Source organism: Choloepus didactylus, chromosome 13 (genome assembly GCF_015220235.1).
Source record: "Choloepus didactylus isolate mChoDid1 chromosome 13, mChoDid1.pri, whole genome shotgun sequence".
NCBI lineage: Eukaryota > Metazoa > Chordata > Mammalia > Pilosa > Megalonychidae > Choloepus > Choloepus didactylus.
This window is the reverse complement of record NC_051319.1, coordinates 49321178-49335046: the sequence shown is the minus strand read 5'-3', so window position 1 is coordinate 49335046 and position 13869 is coordinate 49321178. Positions and strand designations below refer to the sequence as shown.

General features: G+C 35.4%; 1 protein-coding gene across 5 annotated transcripts in view; it reads right to left on the bottom strand.

The window, feature by feature from the left end:
- Window positions 1-13869, bottom strand: part of MAN2A1 (mannosidase alpha class 2A member 1) — a 186683-nt gene that overhangs the window by 42706 nt on the left and 130108 nt on the right. For all 5 annotated transcript variants that reach the window (XM_037802306.1, XM_037802302.1, XM_037802303.1 and 2 more), the window contains 4 exons: window positions 10164-10329; window positions 8894-9112; window positions 8034-8156; window positions 4680-4794 (listed from right to left, as the gene is read on the bottom strand). In XM_037802306.1, coding sequence (XP_037658234.1) covers window positions 4680-4794; window positions 8034-8156; window positions 8894-9112; window positions 10164-10329 — 623 coding nt within the window. The remainder of the gene's footprint in view (window positions 1-4679; window positions 4795-8033; window positions 8157-8893; window positions 9113-10163; window positions 10330-13869) is intronic.

The window sequence follows — 13869 nt, the reverse complement described above, 5'->3', positions numbered from 1 at the left end:
AGAAATAACAATCGTAAATGTCTATGCACCCAATCAAGGTGCCACAAAATACATGAGAGAAACACTGGCAAAACTAAAGGAAGCGATTGATGTTTCCACAATAATTGTGGGAGACTTCAACACATCACTCTCTCCTATAGATAGATCAACCAGACAGAAGACCAATAAGGAAATTGAAAACCTAAACAATCTGATAAATGAATTAGATTTAACAGACATATACAGGACATTACATCCCAAATCACCAGGATACACATACTTTTCTAGTGCTCATGGAACTTTCTCCAGAATAGATCATATGCTGGGACATAAAACAAGCCTCAATAAATTTAAAAAGATTGAAATTATTCAAAACACATTCTCTGACCACAATGGAATACAATTAGAAGTCAATAACCATCAGAGACTTAGAAAATTCACAAATACCTGGAGGTTAAACAACACACTCCTAAACAATCAGTGGGTTAAAGAAGAAATAGCAAGAGAAATTGCTAAATATATAGAGACGAATGAAAATGAGAACACAACATACCAAAACCTATGAGATGCAGCAAAAGCAGTGCTAAGGGGGAAATTTATAGCACTAAACGCATATATTAAAAAGGAAAAAAGAGCCAAAATCAAAGAACTAATGGATCAACTGAAGAAGCTAGAAAATGAACAACAAACCAATCCTAAACCAAGTAGAAGAAAAGAAATAACAAGGATTAAAGCAGAAATAAATGACATAGAGAACAAAAAAACAATAGAGAGGATAAATATCACCAAAAGTTGGTTCTTTGAGAAGATCAACAAGATTGACAAGCCCCTAGCTAGACTGACAAAATCAAAAAGAGAGAAGACCCATATAAACAAAATAATGAATGAAAAAGGTGACATAACTGCAGATCCTGAAGAAATTAAAAAAATTATAAGAGGATACTATGAACAAATGTATGGCAACAAACTGGATAATGTAGAGGAAATGGACAATTTCCTGGAAACATATGATCAACCTAGACTGACCAGAGAAGAAATAGAAGACCTCAACCAACCCATCACAAGCAAAGAGATCCAATCAGTCATCAAAAATCTTCCCACAAATAAATGCCCAGGGCCAGATGGCTTCACAGGGGAATTCTACCAAACTTTCCAGAAAGAACTGACACCAATCTTACTCAAACTCTTTCAAAACATTGAAGAAAATGGAACACTACCTAACTCATTTTATGAAGCTAACATCAATCTAATACCAAAACCAGGCAAAGATGCTACAAAAAAGGAAAACTACCGGCCAATCTCCCTAATGAATATAGATGCAAAAATCCTCAACAAAATACTTGCAAATCGAATCCAAAGACACATTAAAAAAATCATACACCATGACCAAGTGGGGTTTATTCCAGGCATGCAAGGATGGTTCAACGTAAGAAAATCAATCAATGTATTACAACACATTAACAAGTCAAAAGGGAAAAATCAATTGATCATCTCAATAGATGCTGAAAAAGCATTTGACAAAATCCAACATCCCTTTTTGATAAAAACACTTCAAAAGGTAGGAATTGAAGGAAACTTCCTCAACATGATAAAGAGCATATATGAAAAACCCACAGCCAGCATACTACTCAATGGTGAGAGACTGAAAGCCTTCCCTCTAAGATCAGGAACAAGACAAGGATGCCCGCTGTCACCACTGTTATTCAACATTGTGCTGGAAGTGCTAGCCAGGGCAATCCGGCAAGACAAAGAAATAAAAGGCATCCAAATTGGAAAAGAAGAAGTAAAACTGTCATTGTTTGCAGATGATATGATCTTATATCTAGAAAACCCTGAGAAATCGACGATACACCTACTAGAGCTAATAAACAAATTTAGCAAAGTAGCGGGATACAAGATCAATGCACATAAGTCAGTAATGTTTCTATATGCTACAAATGAACAAACTGAAGAGACACTCAAGGAAAAGATACCATTTTCAATAGCAACTAAAAAAATCAAGTACCTAGGAATCAACTTAACCAAAGATGTAAAAGACCTATACAAAGAAAACTACATAACTCTACTAAAAGAAATAGAAGGGGACCTTAAAAGATGGAAAAATATTCCATGTTCATGGATAGGAAGACTAAATGTCATTAAGATGTCAATTCTACCCAAACTCATCTACAGATTCAATGCAATCCCAATCAAAATTCCAACAACCTACTTTGCAGACTTGGAAAAGCTAGTTATTAAATTTATTTGGAAAGGGAAGATGCCTCGAATTGCTAAAGACTCTCTAAAAAAGAAAAACGAAGTGGGAGGACTTACACTCCCTGACTTTGAAGCTTATTATAAAGCCACAGTTGTCAAAACAGCATGGTACTGGCACAAAGATAGACATATAGATCAATGGAATCGAAATGAGAATTCAGAGATAGACCCTCAGATCTATGGCCGACTGATCTTTGATAAGGCCCCCAAAGTCACTGAACTGAGTCATAATGGTCTTTTCAACAAATGGGGCTGGGAGAGTTGGATATCCATATCCAAAAGAATGAAAGAGGACCCCTACCTCACCCCCTACACAAAAATTAACTCAAAATGGACCAAAGATCTCAATATAAAAGAAAGTACCATAAAACTCCTAGAAGATAATGTAGGAAAACATCTTCAAGACCTTGTATTAGGCGGCCACTTCCTAGACTTTACACCCAAAGCACAAGCAACAAAAGAGAAAATAGATAAATGGGAACTCCTCAAGCTTAGAAGTTTCTGCACCTCAAAGGAATTTCTCAAAAAGGTAAAGAGGCAGCCAACTCAATGGGAACAAATTTTTGGAAACCATGGATCTGACAAAAGACTGATATCTTGCATATATAAAGAAATCCTACAACTCAATGACAATAGTACAGACGGCCCAATTATAAAATGGGCAAAAGATATGAAAATACAATTCTCTGAAGAGGAAATACAAATGGCCAAGAAACACATGAAAAAATGTTCAGCTTCACTAGCTATTAGAGAGATGCAAATTAAGACCACAATGAGATACCATCTAACACCGGTTAGAATGGCTGCCATTAAACAAACAGGAAACTACAAATGCTGGAGGGGATGTGGAGAAATTGGAACTCTTATTCATTGCTGGTGGGACTGTATAATGGTTCAGCCACTCTGGAAGTCAGTCTGGCAGTTCCTTAGAAAACTAGATATAGAGTTACCATTCGATCCAGCGATTGCACTTCTCGGTATATACCCGGAAGATCGGAAAGCAGTGACACGAACAGATATCTGCACGCCAATGTTCATAGCAGCATTATTCACAATTGCCAAGAGATGGAAACAACCCAAATGTCCTTCAACAGATGAGTGGATAAATAAAATGTGGTATATACACACGATGGAATACTACACGGCAGTAAGAAGGAACGATCTCGTGAAACATGACAACATGGATGAACCTTGAAGACATAATGCTGAGCGAAACAAGCCAGGCACAAAAAGAGAAATATTATATGCTACCACTAATGTGAACTTTGAAAAATGTAAAACAAATGGTTTATAATGTAGAATGTAGGGGAACTAGCAATAGAGAGCAATTAAGGAAGGGGGAACAATAATCCAAGAAGAACAGATAAGCTATTTAACGTTCTGGGGATGCCCAGGAATGACTACAGTCTGTTAATTTCTGATGGATATAGTAGGAGCAAGTTCACAGAAATGTTGCTATATTAGGTAACTTTCTTCGGGTAAAGTAGGAACATGTTGGAAGTTAAGCAGTTATCTTAGGTTAGTTGTCTTTTTCTTACTCCCTTGTTATGGTCTCTTTGAAATGTTCTTTTATTGTATGTTTGTTTTCTTTTTAACTTTTTTTTCATACAGTTGATTTAAAAAAGAAGGGAAAGTTAAAAAAAAAAAAAAAAGAAAAGAAAAACAAGGAAAAAAAAAAAAAAGAACTATAGACCTTCCTGCAGATAGCAAAATGATTGCAGATAACTGCAGAAGTCACACTTAGGGTCTAAAGTTATTGTCTAGTATTATTTCTATCACCTTCCAGATTACCTTTTATTTCTTGATGCATCCTATGAATCATGGGTTATTTTGAAAGCATATTGTAGTATTACCTACGAAGTTGCACGAGAAAATTTGTCCACAGCTGAAATTCTAATGAAAAGCAAACACTAACGAAATCTGAAGTTTAAAAATGTTAAATAAAAGCAAAATAAAATTTAGACCCCGAAATTATAAAATCAAAGTGCAATGCATTCTATATTCAAGGTAGGCTGTGTGTGTGTGCGTGCATGCATGCACGTGTGTGTCACAACTAGTCAGTAGTTCATACCAATGGAAAGCCATATTTGACATAATTTCCATTTTATAAAAACAAACAAAAGCACTACACTATTTTTCAATCTTAGGAAAACTGTTTCTAGTTAATAAGCTTATGTCTAAGACAAACAATTACACTGAAAAGAGGAGGTATACACAGGAAAAGAACTTGTATATGCAGGGACCTAAATGTTTTACTATTTTTTTATTATCAAAGAGTAAATATCCAATCTTAAATCATATTAAAAGTATGATATCAAGTTTATAAAAATTAATATATTATCTTGAAAAACCAAATGCTAATTCATTAAAATGACACAATTAACAAAAGCAATAATTCAAGAACCAGTATACATGTTTCATAGCTATTGTTTCTGTTTTCTTACCCTGAACATTATATAGTCGCACTCTATGTGTAACATGTTCAAGAAAGCAAGTCACTTCCGAATAAATCCTTCCACGTGTCACTCTTACAAAGGTCAGTGCTGTGTAAACGTAAGGCTGAGAAGAAAATGACATTTTTAAGAAAAATATTTTGGCTTCCAAGCTTCTTCAAGAAACACTTATTATAGTTTCCAAAATGGCAAATATGTATCACCTGATATTTGCAATCTTAAATGAAAACCAAACCTTACAATGTATCAGAATGTGCACATGATGTAAAAAATTGAATATAAGATTATTTCTTAAATTGCTGAAAATAGAAAATAAAAATGTTTACACCCAGATTGACATAGATGATCTATAAATATTCCTCCCAGCTATAAAAATTTCCAATTAGAATTCTTCAATATTATCCATATGGTTATGTGGATCATTCTACAGCTGTGACATTTTCTCAGGCAAACATTTACTGAAACCGTGGCCCCCTAGTATTCAGGGGCCCGGCCAGACAGACAGGATGACCACAGAGAGTCATTCTAAGCAAACGGAAAGCAAGATTCAGAAACATATTTTAATCACAGTTAGGTTTACTAAGCTATAGAGCATACTGCCCTGCTACTTTAAAAAAAAAAGCTGAATTTTATAAGGCAAAATTACGAACTTGAAAAAACTACTTAGAAGTCACTTGTTTAACTTTCATTGTTTAGCATCTAAATTCAAGACAATATGACAATAAAGTACATAACTTATGTGATGTGGGAACAAATTTAAAACATTTATGAAGACTTTATTTCCTTAAGTATTAGAAGTCTTAAGAAGCTCAACAATAGCATAAAAAGGTCAGGCTTGCAAGGAGAACTATTTAAGTAGTATAATATTTTCAGAATTGTGTACTTTTCTTTCAAATTTACCTCTTTGGCTAGAGAAAAACATTCTGAAATTAAAATAATGCTTTATAGTTTATAAAGTGCTTGTACCTAACTACTGCATAGCAAGCGAGGGAATAGAAAGAGAGCCAGGGACGGTGATTACCCAGCCCCTGCCTTTTTACAATACCCCCTTCTGCCTCTTTCAATGATGTTTGCTTGTTTCCTCTTTGTAAATTTATAATAATTCGCTTTATCACTCTGACAGAGCTATTCAAAGATAAGTAGTATTACATAAATGAGTCCCTACTGTCCATGCATAATCTTCCAAAGCACAACTATTTAAAAAAAAGTCTAAGAAAATTCAATCACAACAAAATAGCTGTCCAATTACAAAAGCTGCTAAGTAAGAAAACACTGACACAGCTTACACTTAGGATCCACTGCCCATCCTGCAATGCCTACAATGAGCTACAGTTTGCATTTAATTCCTCACTGATTTAAAAACAAAACAACAAAAACAAACAAAAACTAGAGTCTTTGATGCGGTGTACATAATCCCCTACAATCTGATATTTGAAATTTTGGTTAGCAGGTTTGCCTAAATTGCAAAACGCCAGTAAGTTTTTCAGGATATATGTCTATATGCAATAAAAAAACAAGCTGAATATTTAACTGATCTTGTAGTGGGGAGGCCTATATGAATATGAAAGCAAAGGAAGAAACTCTGAAAAAAGAAATACAGAATTGATCAATCTCTAAATAGTGCTGTAACAGAAATATAAAATAAAAATAATAGAGAAATGAGGGAAAATTTTGCTACATATGGGAAAAAGGATTAATGCAATTACTATATAATAAAGACCACTTATGGATCAATAAGACATACCATTAGAAAAACAGCCCAAGAACTCAAATGGGCAACTCAGAGAAAGAAATATGAAATATAAATAAACATACAAAAAAGTTAAACCTCACCAGTAATCACACAAAAAAATCTTAACAGTAAAATATTTTTCATTTATTATGATTGGCAAAGCTTTTGATATGACAAATTCTCAGTGTTCACAAGGGTATTGCAGAGAGCTACTCTCGAAATGGTGGTGGGAGTGAAAATTTACATAGTCGTTCTGGAGGGAAGATAAATAGTATGCACCAAAAGCCTTAAAAGGCTTCATATAAGGGCACAAAGTGACTCTTCTATAAAGCTATTCTCAGGAAAACTGAGAACTGCATAAAAATAACGCTACAAAGAATGCTTACCACAATGTTATAATAGTGAAAAATTGGGGGAAAATATCCAACAGTGGGAAATTCTTAAATAAAGCATTTTAATAGTGTATGTTAAAATTGTATTTTGTTCTTTTAAAATTTAATTGAATTAATTTATTTTTTGCTGGGACACAGTTTATTTAACCTACAGGGCCAGGGTCATGAGAGGCTGGCAGGAATGGGTGCCAGGTGGTCAGCAGTGCTGGGTGGCCTTGGGAATCCGGGGCCCTTTTCCTGAATGTCAAAAGGAAGTCATGAGCACAGCTGGCCGAGAGACCTGGGTCCCTCGCCCTGGGCTCAGATATCGGGAACCCCCCTCTTCCAAGCAGAGAGGGAGAGGGGTCGCCCCGGGGTGGGATGGGGAAGGAGCCAGAGGAGCGAGACGGGGTAGGACTTCCCGGAGGGAACCTTGAGCTCTGTACTGACAAAGGGGCTGGAGACCAAGCAGGCTGGCAGTGGGGGGCTGGGAGAGGATCCCCCCCAGCCCAGGCCTCCTAGCTTGGTTTCAGGGAGGAAAAACTGTATTTTTAAATACACCATTAGATGGTGAGCATTTTCACAAATGTAAAATAAAATATGTAAACGCAGTAAGCCAAAACTTGGGAATCGGGGAGGGGGAAGGATAAGCATAATATAAAATACAATAAAAATACATCAAAATGTTGTCAGTGGTTTTCAGTGGGACATGGATTAGTTGGTAATTTTTATTGTTTTCATCAGTTTTCTGCATTTTCCAAATGTGCCAGAATTTGTATATACTACCTTAATATTCAAGAGTGGAGAAAAACCTCATAAGCTTCTGTTTCTTAAGTTCCAACAGTTAAGGAGCAAATAGGTCCAGTGGACAATTCATTTTTCCCATATGGCTAGATACTTTGTGTGTGTGTGTGCGTGTGTGTGTGTGTATACACACATAAAACACATATATACGACTGTGCTGCATACACATGTACAAACCATCACAACAGCACTCAAAGCCAAATCTATCTTTTTGCCCCTGAGAGCATTTGTTTACTGTAGCATCCTAGCTGAAATTCCACTCTGCAGAATTGTTTAATTTTCAATGACAAATTGCTAAGTCTCAAAAAAAGGAATGTAATATTGGACCCCAAAGTTCATCTATTCATAACAGTATATAAAATAATGAGACATTCTTATTTTTTATCCTCATACTCTTTCAACAAGTAGTTACTGACGTCTCATCTCATCAGCACTTACTTTGGCTTCCCCATCAGGTAAGAAGAGGTAGGCACCACTTTTGTCTTTTTTATTTGTAGTTCCATACCATGAAAATTCCACTTTTACCTTATGTTGTTTACCATCTTCTTTATTTATCATTTCCTAAGCATAAAAAAATTTGAAAGTCAACTCACTAATAAGAAATTAATTATGTTGTATCTGGTCTCAGATATATGATGATTTAAAATAAAATCACCTATCAGGATATACTGCAAAATGCTAAATTCGATACCTAATATTCAAAGTTCTTGGATGAACACCCAAAATTTTATACTTAGCCTTAGTATTTAAAACCTTCACAACGGGAACAAAAAGTCAGACAGCACTTCATCAAGGAAGAAAGAGATACACAGATTAGGAAATCTAGATCAGTGCCTCTCAAACATTCTGTCATAAAGAAGCAGGTTTATTTTTTATTTCCAATTTGCATGGGCCAATATCTTTGTAAGGAACAATAAAAACAAATTACTAGAAAACAGAAATATAAAGTGATATACCAAATACACGTCCAAATTTTTTATTACTAGATTCAATAGGCATAAATTTACTGTCAAATAGCTTTAAAAGTTTCTACAAACATTCACGATTTCCAAACTTACCTCGTGGACCAGTAACAACAGTTCATGAAGCAATGGCGGAGCACCCCCCACAGCCCACACTGTGAGTGGCCGTGGTCACTGTGACCAATTGGAAGGAATTCGTAGCTCCCCCATCCTTTCTCCCAGGGTAGGTGGTACAGTCCTACCTAAGTACAATTCCCCCCTTTTTGCATAAGTAATCTGAACATGTAATAAAAGTGGTAAAGCATCTATGACTTCAGAACTGTTTAGTTAACATACCTCCATAAGCCCAGCTTGACCAAACCGAAGTTTAATAAAGGAGTTCTCTAGAGTTACAGCTTCTTCAGCACTTTCTATAGTCTTTATGGTGAAAATTCCTTTATCTTCTGTTTTACCATTAAGCAGAGCATAATCAGCTAAGTGTGACTTTGAACTTGGTGATTCCAAAATCTTATACAGTTTCAGTCCCAATGGTGGTGTATGTGCTACAAAAGAGATCTTTAAATGACAGGGGAGGGCATTAATTAGAGACATGTAACCTACTGAGAAGATAACCATTTATACCATTACAACAACAAACTACCAAACTTTTTAAAAAGAGAATATAATATTATTCTACAAATATGTTTTGGGATAATTTATGGGTAGAGTATCCACATCTCAGTTTATCCTGAGAACCATGAAACCCCAAGCTGATAGGCCTATCAAGGGCTTTAATCGTTTCACCCAATGCATGAAATTATGGGACCATCCTCAGTTGTCCTACAGTGCCCTTAACGGACACCTCTAGGAGAAATTCTCCATCAAGGGAAGGGCTTATTTTGAACAATCATTTTTCCTAATTATTATAAATCTTTTTATCATATTATTATATTCAGAATATTAAAAACAAAAATGGTAAATGTGATATAAATATTTAAACACTACTGATTCAGTCAGCACCAGCCATCAAATGTCTGAGTTTAGCAGACACTGAACAAGGCATCAGACACAACCCCTGTCTCTTCCATGAGCTCCTATTCTGTTTTCCAAGTGAGATGTTCCTGGAAAATCTGACTAAAACATGCATTAAACTTTGCATTTGTACTCAAAGGATCATGCATTTATAACAGCAGTCAGCAATGGCTTTTAACAAGCAGAAGCAAGTCTCCTTCAGAGTTCCTAGTTTACGGCTACGTCTGCAGAAGTACAGTAAGTTAGACAAAACATTCAAAATTTATGAGTAATGATTACTTTACTACTTCAGAATAAGGTTACAATATACTCACTAACAAAGGTATACAATATACATACTAACAATACATAACAGACAACATATTACAAAATATGTATGATAGCATGCAATTTACATAATAACAAAGATATTATTATTTTGGGAAACATGGGATCTATTTTTCTTCAGCGTCATGTAGTAACTGGTCAGTTAAACCCTCTGGCATGTATAACTTTTAACAATCACATACACTAACATGATAGCCTAATGGGTCATGTGTATATAAATAAAATATATACTGACTGTGCTTCTTTAAATTCTGTAGTGACAACATACCTCATAGGCTGTTTGTGAAATAGTACTCGCTGTATTCCAAACTGCACTGACTTGAAGTTCCATGGGTTTTCCTGACAGGGAGAGCACCTGCACTGTGGGGGAACTCACATACACTGAGACCACTGAGTTCCGGTCTTGTTCTGAAGGATTATAGACCACAAGGTACCTGCAAAAACAGTGGCTTCACTATTGGGCTCTCAAACAATTTTTAGTTCTTTCACACTCTTTGTAAGACCCCAGTTCAAAACCAACCATCATAGAACTAACATATGGAGGACAATTATAAAGAATTATAAGGAATAATCTAGTAGAACTTTTCGAAAAAAGGCAATTTCATCCCAACAAATATCACACAGTATAAAGGGTAATGAAATAACAGATTTGAAAGCACTTTCTAAAGTGTAAAATGTTATACAAATGAAAGACGTTAATAGAACTGCAATCAAGCTATTTCTATATCCCAGAAAAATGACCTATGTAAATATGGTTTTACTAATCTGCCTAAAAGAGTCATCTCTGTATGACTGATACTCTAATCCCTGCCTAATCTCAACTGAATGTTAAATACATAATTTGCCTACTTGCAATTCAGCCATAATTAATTGCTACTAGCATTCATTCTAAACCATCAAAATGCAACAAAAATGTACTGCTATACATGCACGATCACATAATTCACATGTATACTTTACTGATATTCAGGGACCCTTATTATCCAAGCGAGTTGGTTCTGGAAAAAAGGATCCCTGAAAAGGAGTCAAAATTTTATAATAAATTGTAGTTGAAAAAGATTCAATTGGGCTCTAACTAGAAGATGGAAAATAAAACCATTAAAATAAGTTTCGGCATTATTTGCAACTTTATCTACATCTTAGAACAAACAAAAAATGAGTAAATTAGGATTTGGGGCAATATTTTTCCAATAATATTTTATACTAGCACATTATGACATCCTTCTCTTAACATTTAATTTTCACAGGATGGTTTTAAACATCTTATTTGTAAAAACTATTCAAGGACTTCATTTTTCTTAAAGGCCTCTCTCAATTCTTTGATTTTCAAATAATTCTCAGCTGAAACACCCAAGATCCTTGCTTTTTTCACTGGCATAACTCTTCCAGATCCTCATTTTTTCATGGCTTAGCCTGTAAGTAGAAATGTTCTAGAATATCATGTCATAGACTTCACAAAATTGGTATCTTTTGCAAGATTTATGAGTTTACTTTATAATCAATTTATACTGCATTATCTTCAAATAAATGGAGAGTCCAAGGATAAATCAAAGAATATTTGACTAATAGCATAACTCAATGATTCATTAGTGACTACATATGGAATATTTTGTTTTCCTATACAATTTTGTAACTGTAGAAACACTGAACTGAATAGTCAGCCAGTGAATCCTCACCACCCCCGCCGATGCACAGGAGCCAGATCGGCGATGGATGAATCCACATGGCATCAGAAAGCCTAGCAGCACTCTTTCAACCTACATATATATATATATCCTGTAAATTTTTGCTTTCAACTGCATTACAAACCATTCATTAAGAGAGAAAAATGAGTACATCCAGAAGCCAAAAATAAAGAGAGGGATAAGGAAAAAGAATGAAGGAAAAGAAAGAAGACATAGCATAAAATCTATTAAAAAGTTTTGACTTCTAAAATGTTTATTGGGAGAAGCATTTATGGTTTAAATAATATGCTGAAATACCAAAGGTGACAAGATGATCATACAATTGTCTCTAATTCCTATTAAGCTTATATTACAGACCAGCATAAGGAGAGCTAACTTATATCACTTATATTCATTGAGATATATGAAAAGTAGAGCAGAAAAAGCCAAGTAGTCACATGCATATTTCCAAAGGGCACTGAAACCTCTCAGTAGTAGATACAACCTCATTTTATCTACAGAAGCAATTCTTAAAGAGAATGAGGGTGATGCCCCTCGAGAGATGGGCTCAACAGACTTTCCTGAGGGATTTTTATTTGCACCTTCCCACTCCCCCTCCACCAGAGCTTCTGTTTTGCCTGGCTCTTCTCCCATTATGAACACACTTAGAGAATCACAGCTGCCAGGATTCACTGCTACCAGTAAGACTGAATTATATTCCTCAGGTGCGCTGAGGAAGAAAAACAATTGAAAACCACTCATCTTCAGCACCAAAGATGTTCAAACTAGCACCCCAGAAATCAGTGACTTATTACTGAATTCCAAAGACTCACAGACCTAGTATGTGAAGAAGTCTAGAAGACAGTGGCCTAAAGGGCCTTCAGAGACCCTCTAGACCAATCTTCTAATTCTGCTCGGAGAGCCCTAAGGCACACACAGGTGCCTGCAGCAAACTAAACCCAGAATCCCCACTGGTGAGTCCTTCGGCTGCTCCACTACACAGAGCTGGTCAGGAAGACTCTGATAATAAGATGCAATGTGTGCTCAAGCAATAAATTAGATAATAAGCACCCAGAACACTGATTCCTTTCCATGGAAAAAAACATGACTCACATTTAAAAAAAAATAATTTTAACCATATGTTTGGTTTTCTACAATATTAAATCTTTTTTTATAATAAGCAGTGAATTAGGTTCTGTTTTGTTTCGTTTACTAGCTAATTAGTATTTGACCATATTAATGTTTCTACTGTACCGAAAAATTATGTAATTATCATGCTAGGAATCTATTCAAAACCTAAATGTGTAGAGTATATAATGAGGATAATGCTGTACTAAGAAAACATTTTCTTAAACATAATTAGAGATTCACAGCATGTTCTTCAAGTGCATCACAGCACAAACTTATCTGACACATACACAAACATTTTTAGTAAGAGTACAGAGAAACTATGATCATATATAAATTTTATTTCCTTCAGAAATAAATACACTATCACAAATTAACCAAATTTTCATTGTCATGATCATGTTTGGTAGTGAAACATTTGCTATACTGCCAATATCCTGAAACTTGTGTCCTTCTAAGCTTTTCAGTTACCAGCAGGTTTCAATATCATACCATAATATCATACTAGCTTACTGAGAATTAATAGTATTTGATCTACCCTTACAAAAGAAAAGAGCAATATTTATGTCCTGAAAATGAGGAATGTTAATTTCTATTGCCTTGGAGGTAACTATATTGGAGGCAAAGAGCTTTTTTTTTTTCCCTCCAATTTCCCCCACATTACCATTAGCTTCCTACCTATCATCTGTCACCAAGTCACGTCCTGCCTGCTAGTTCTCATTGTAACATTAGACGCCCACACTTGGGTTTACAGACAATTATCTCAATTCTCTGTATACGTGCAAAACAGCACTCGTGTTACCTGTCAATCAAATTAGAGGGCAGAAGATGATCTGCTTTGGCCAAGGAGAAAAAAGAATGGAGAAAAACGAAAGGACATCTGTACGTTCATGTCAAATCAGGAATCACTTTACGGAATATTATGGATTAAATCATGTCTCCCACAAAGACATGTTCAAGTCTTAACCCTAGTCCTATGGGTGTCATCCCCTTTGTAAATAGTACCTTTAATGATGTTATTAGTTAAGGTGAGGCCAAACTCAATCAGGGTGGGACTTAATCCAATATGTCTGGATCCCTTATAAGCAAAGGAAATTTGGGCACAGTAGGTAGGAGTCAGGAGGTAGTAGGAGACAAAGGGGACAGATGGCCAGGTGAAAGAGGTAAGAGGAAACCACCAGA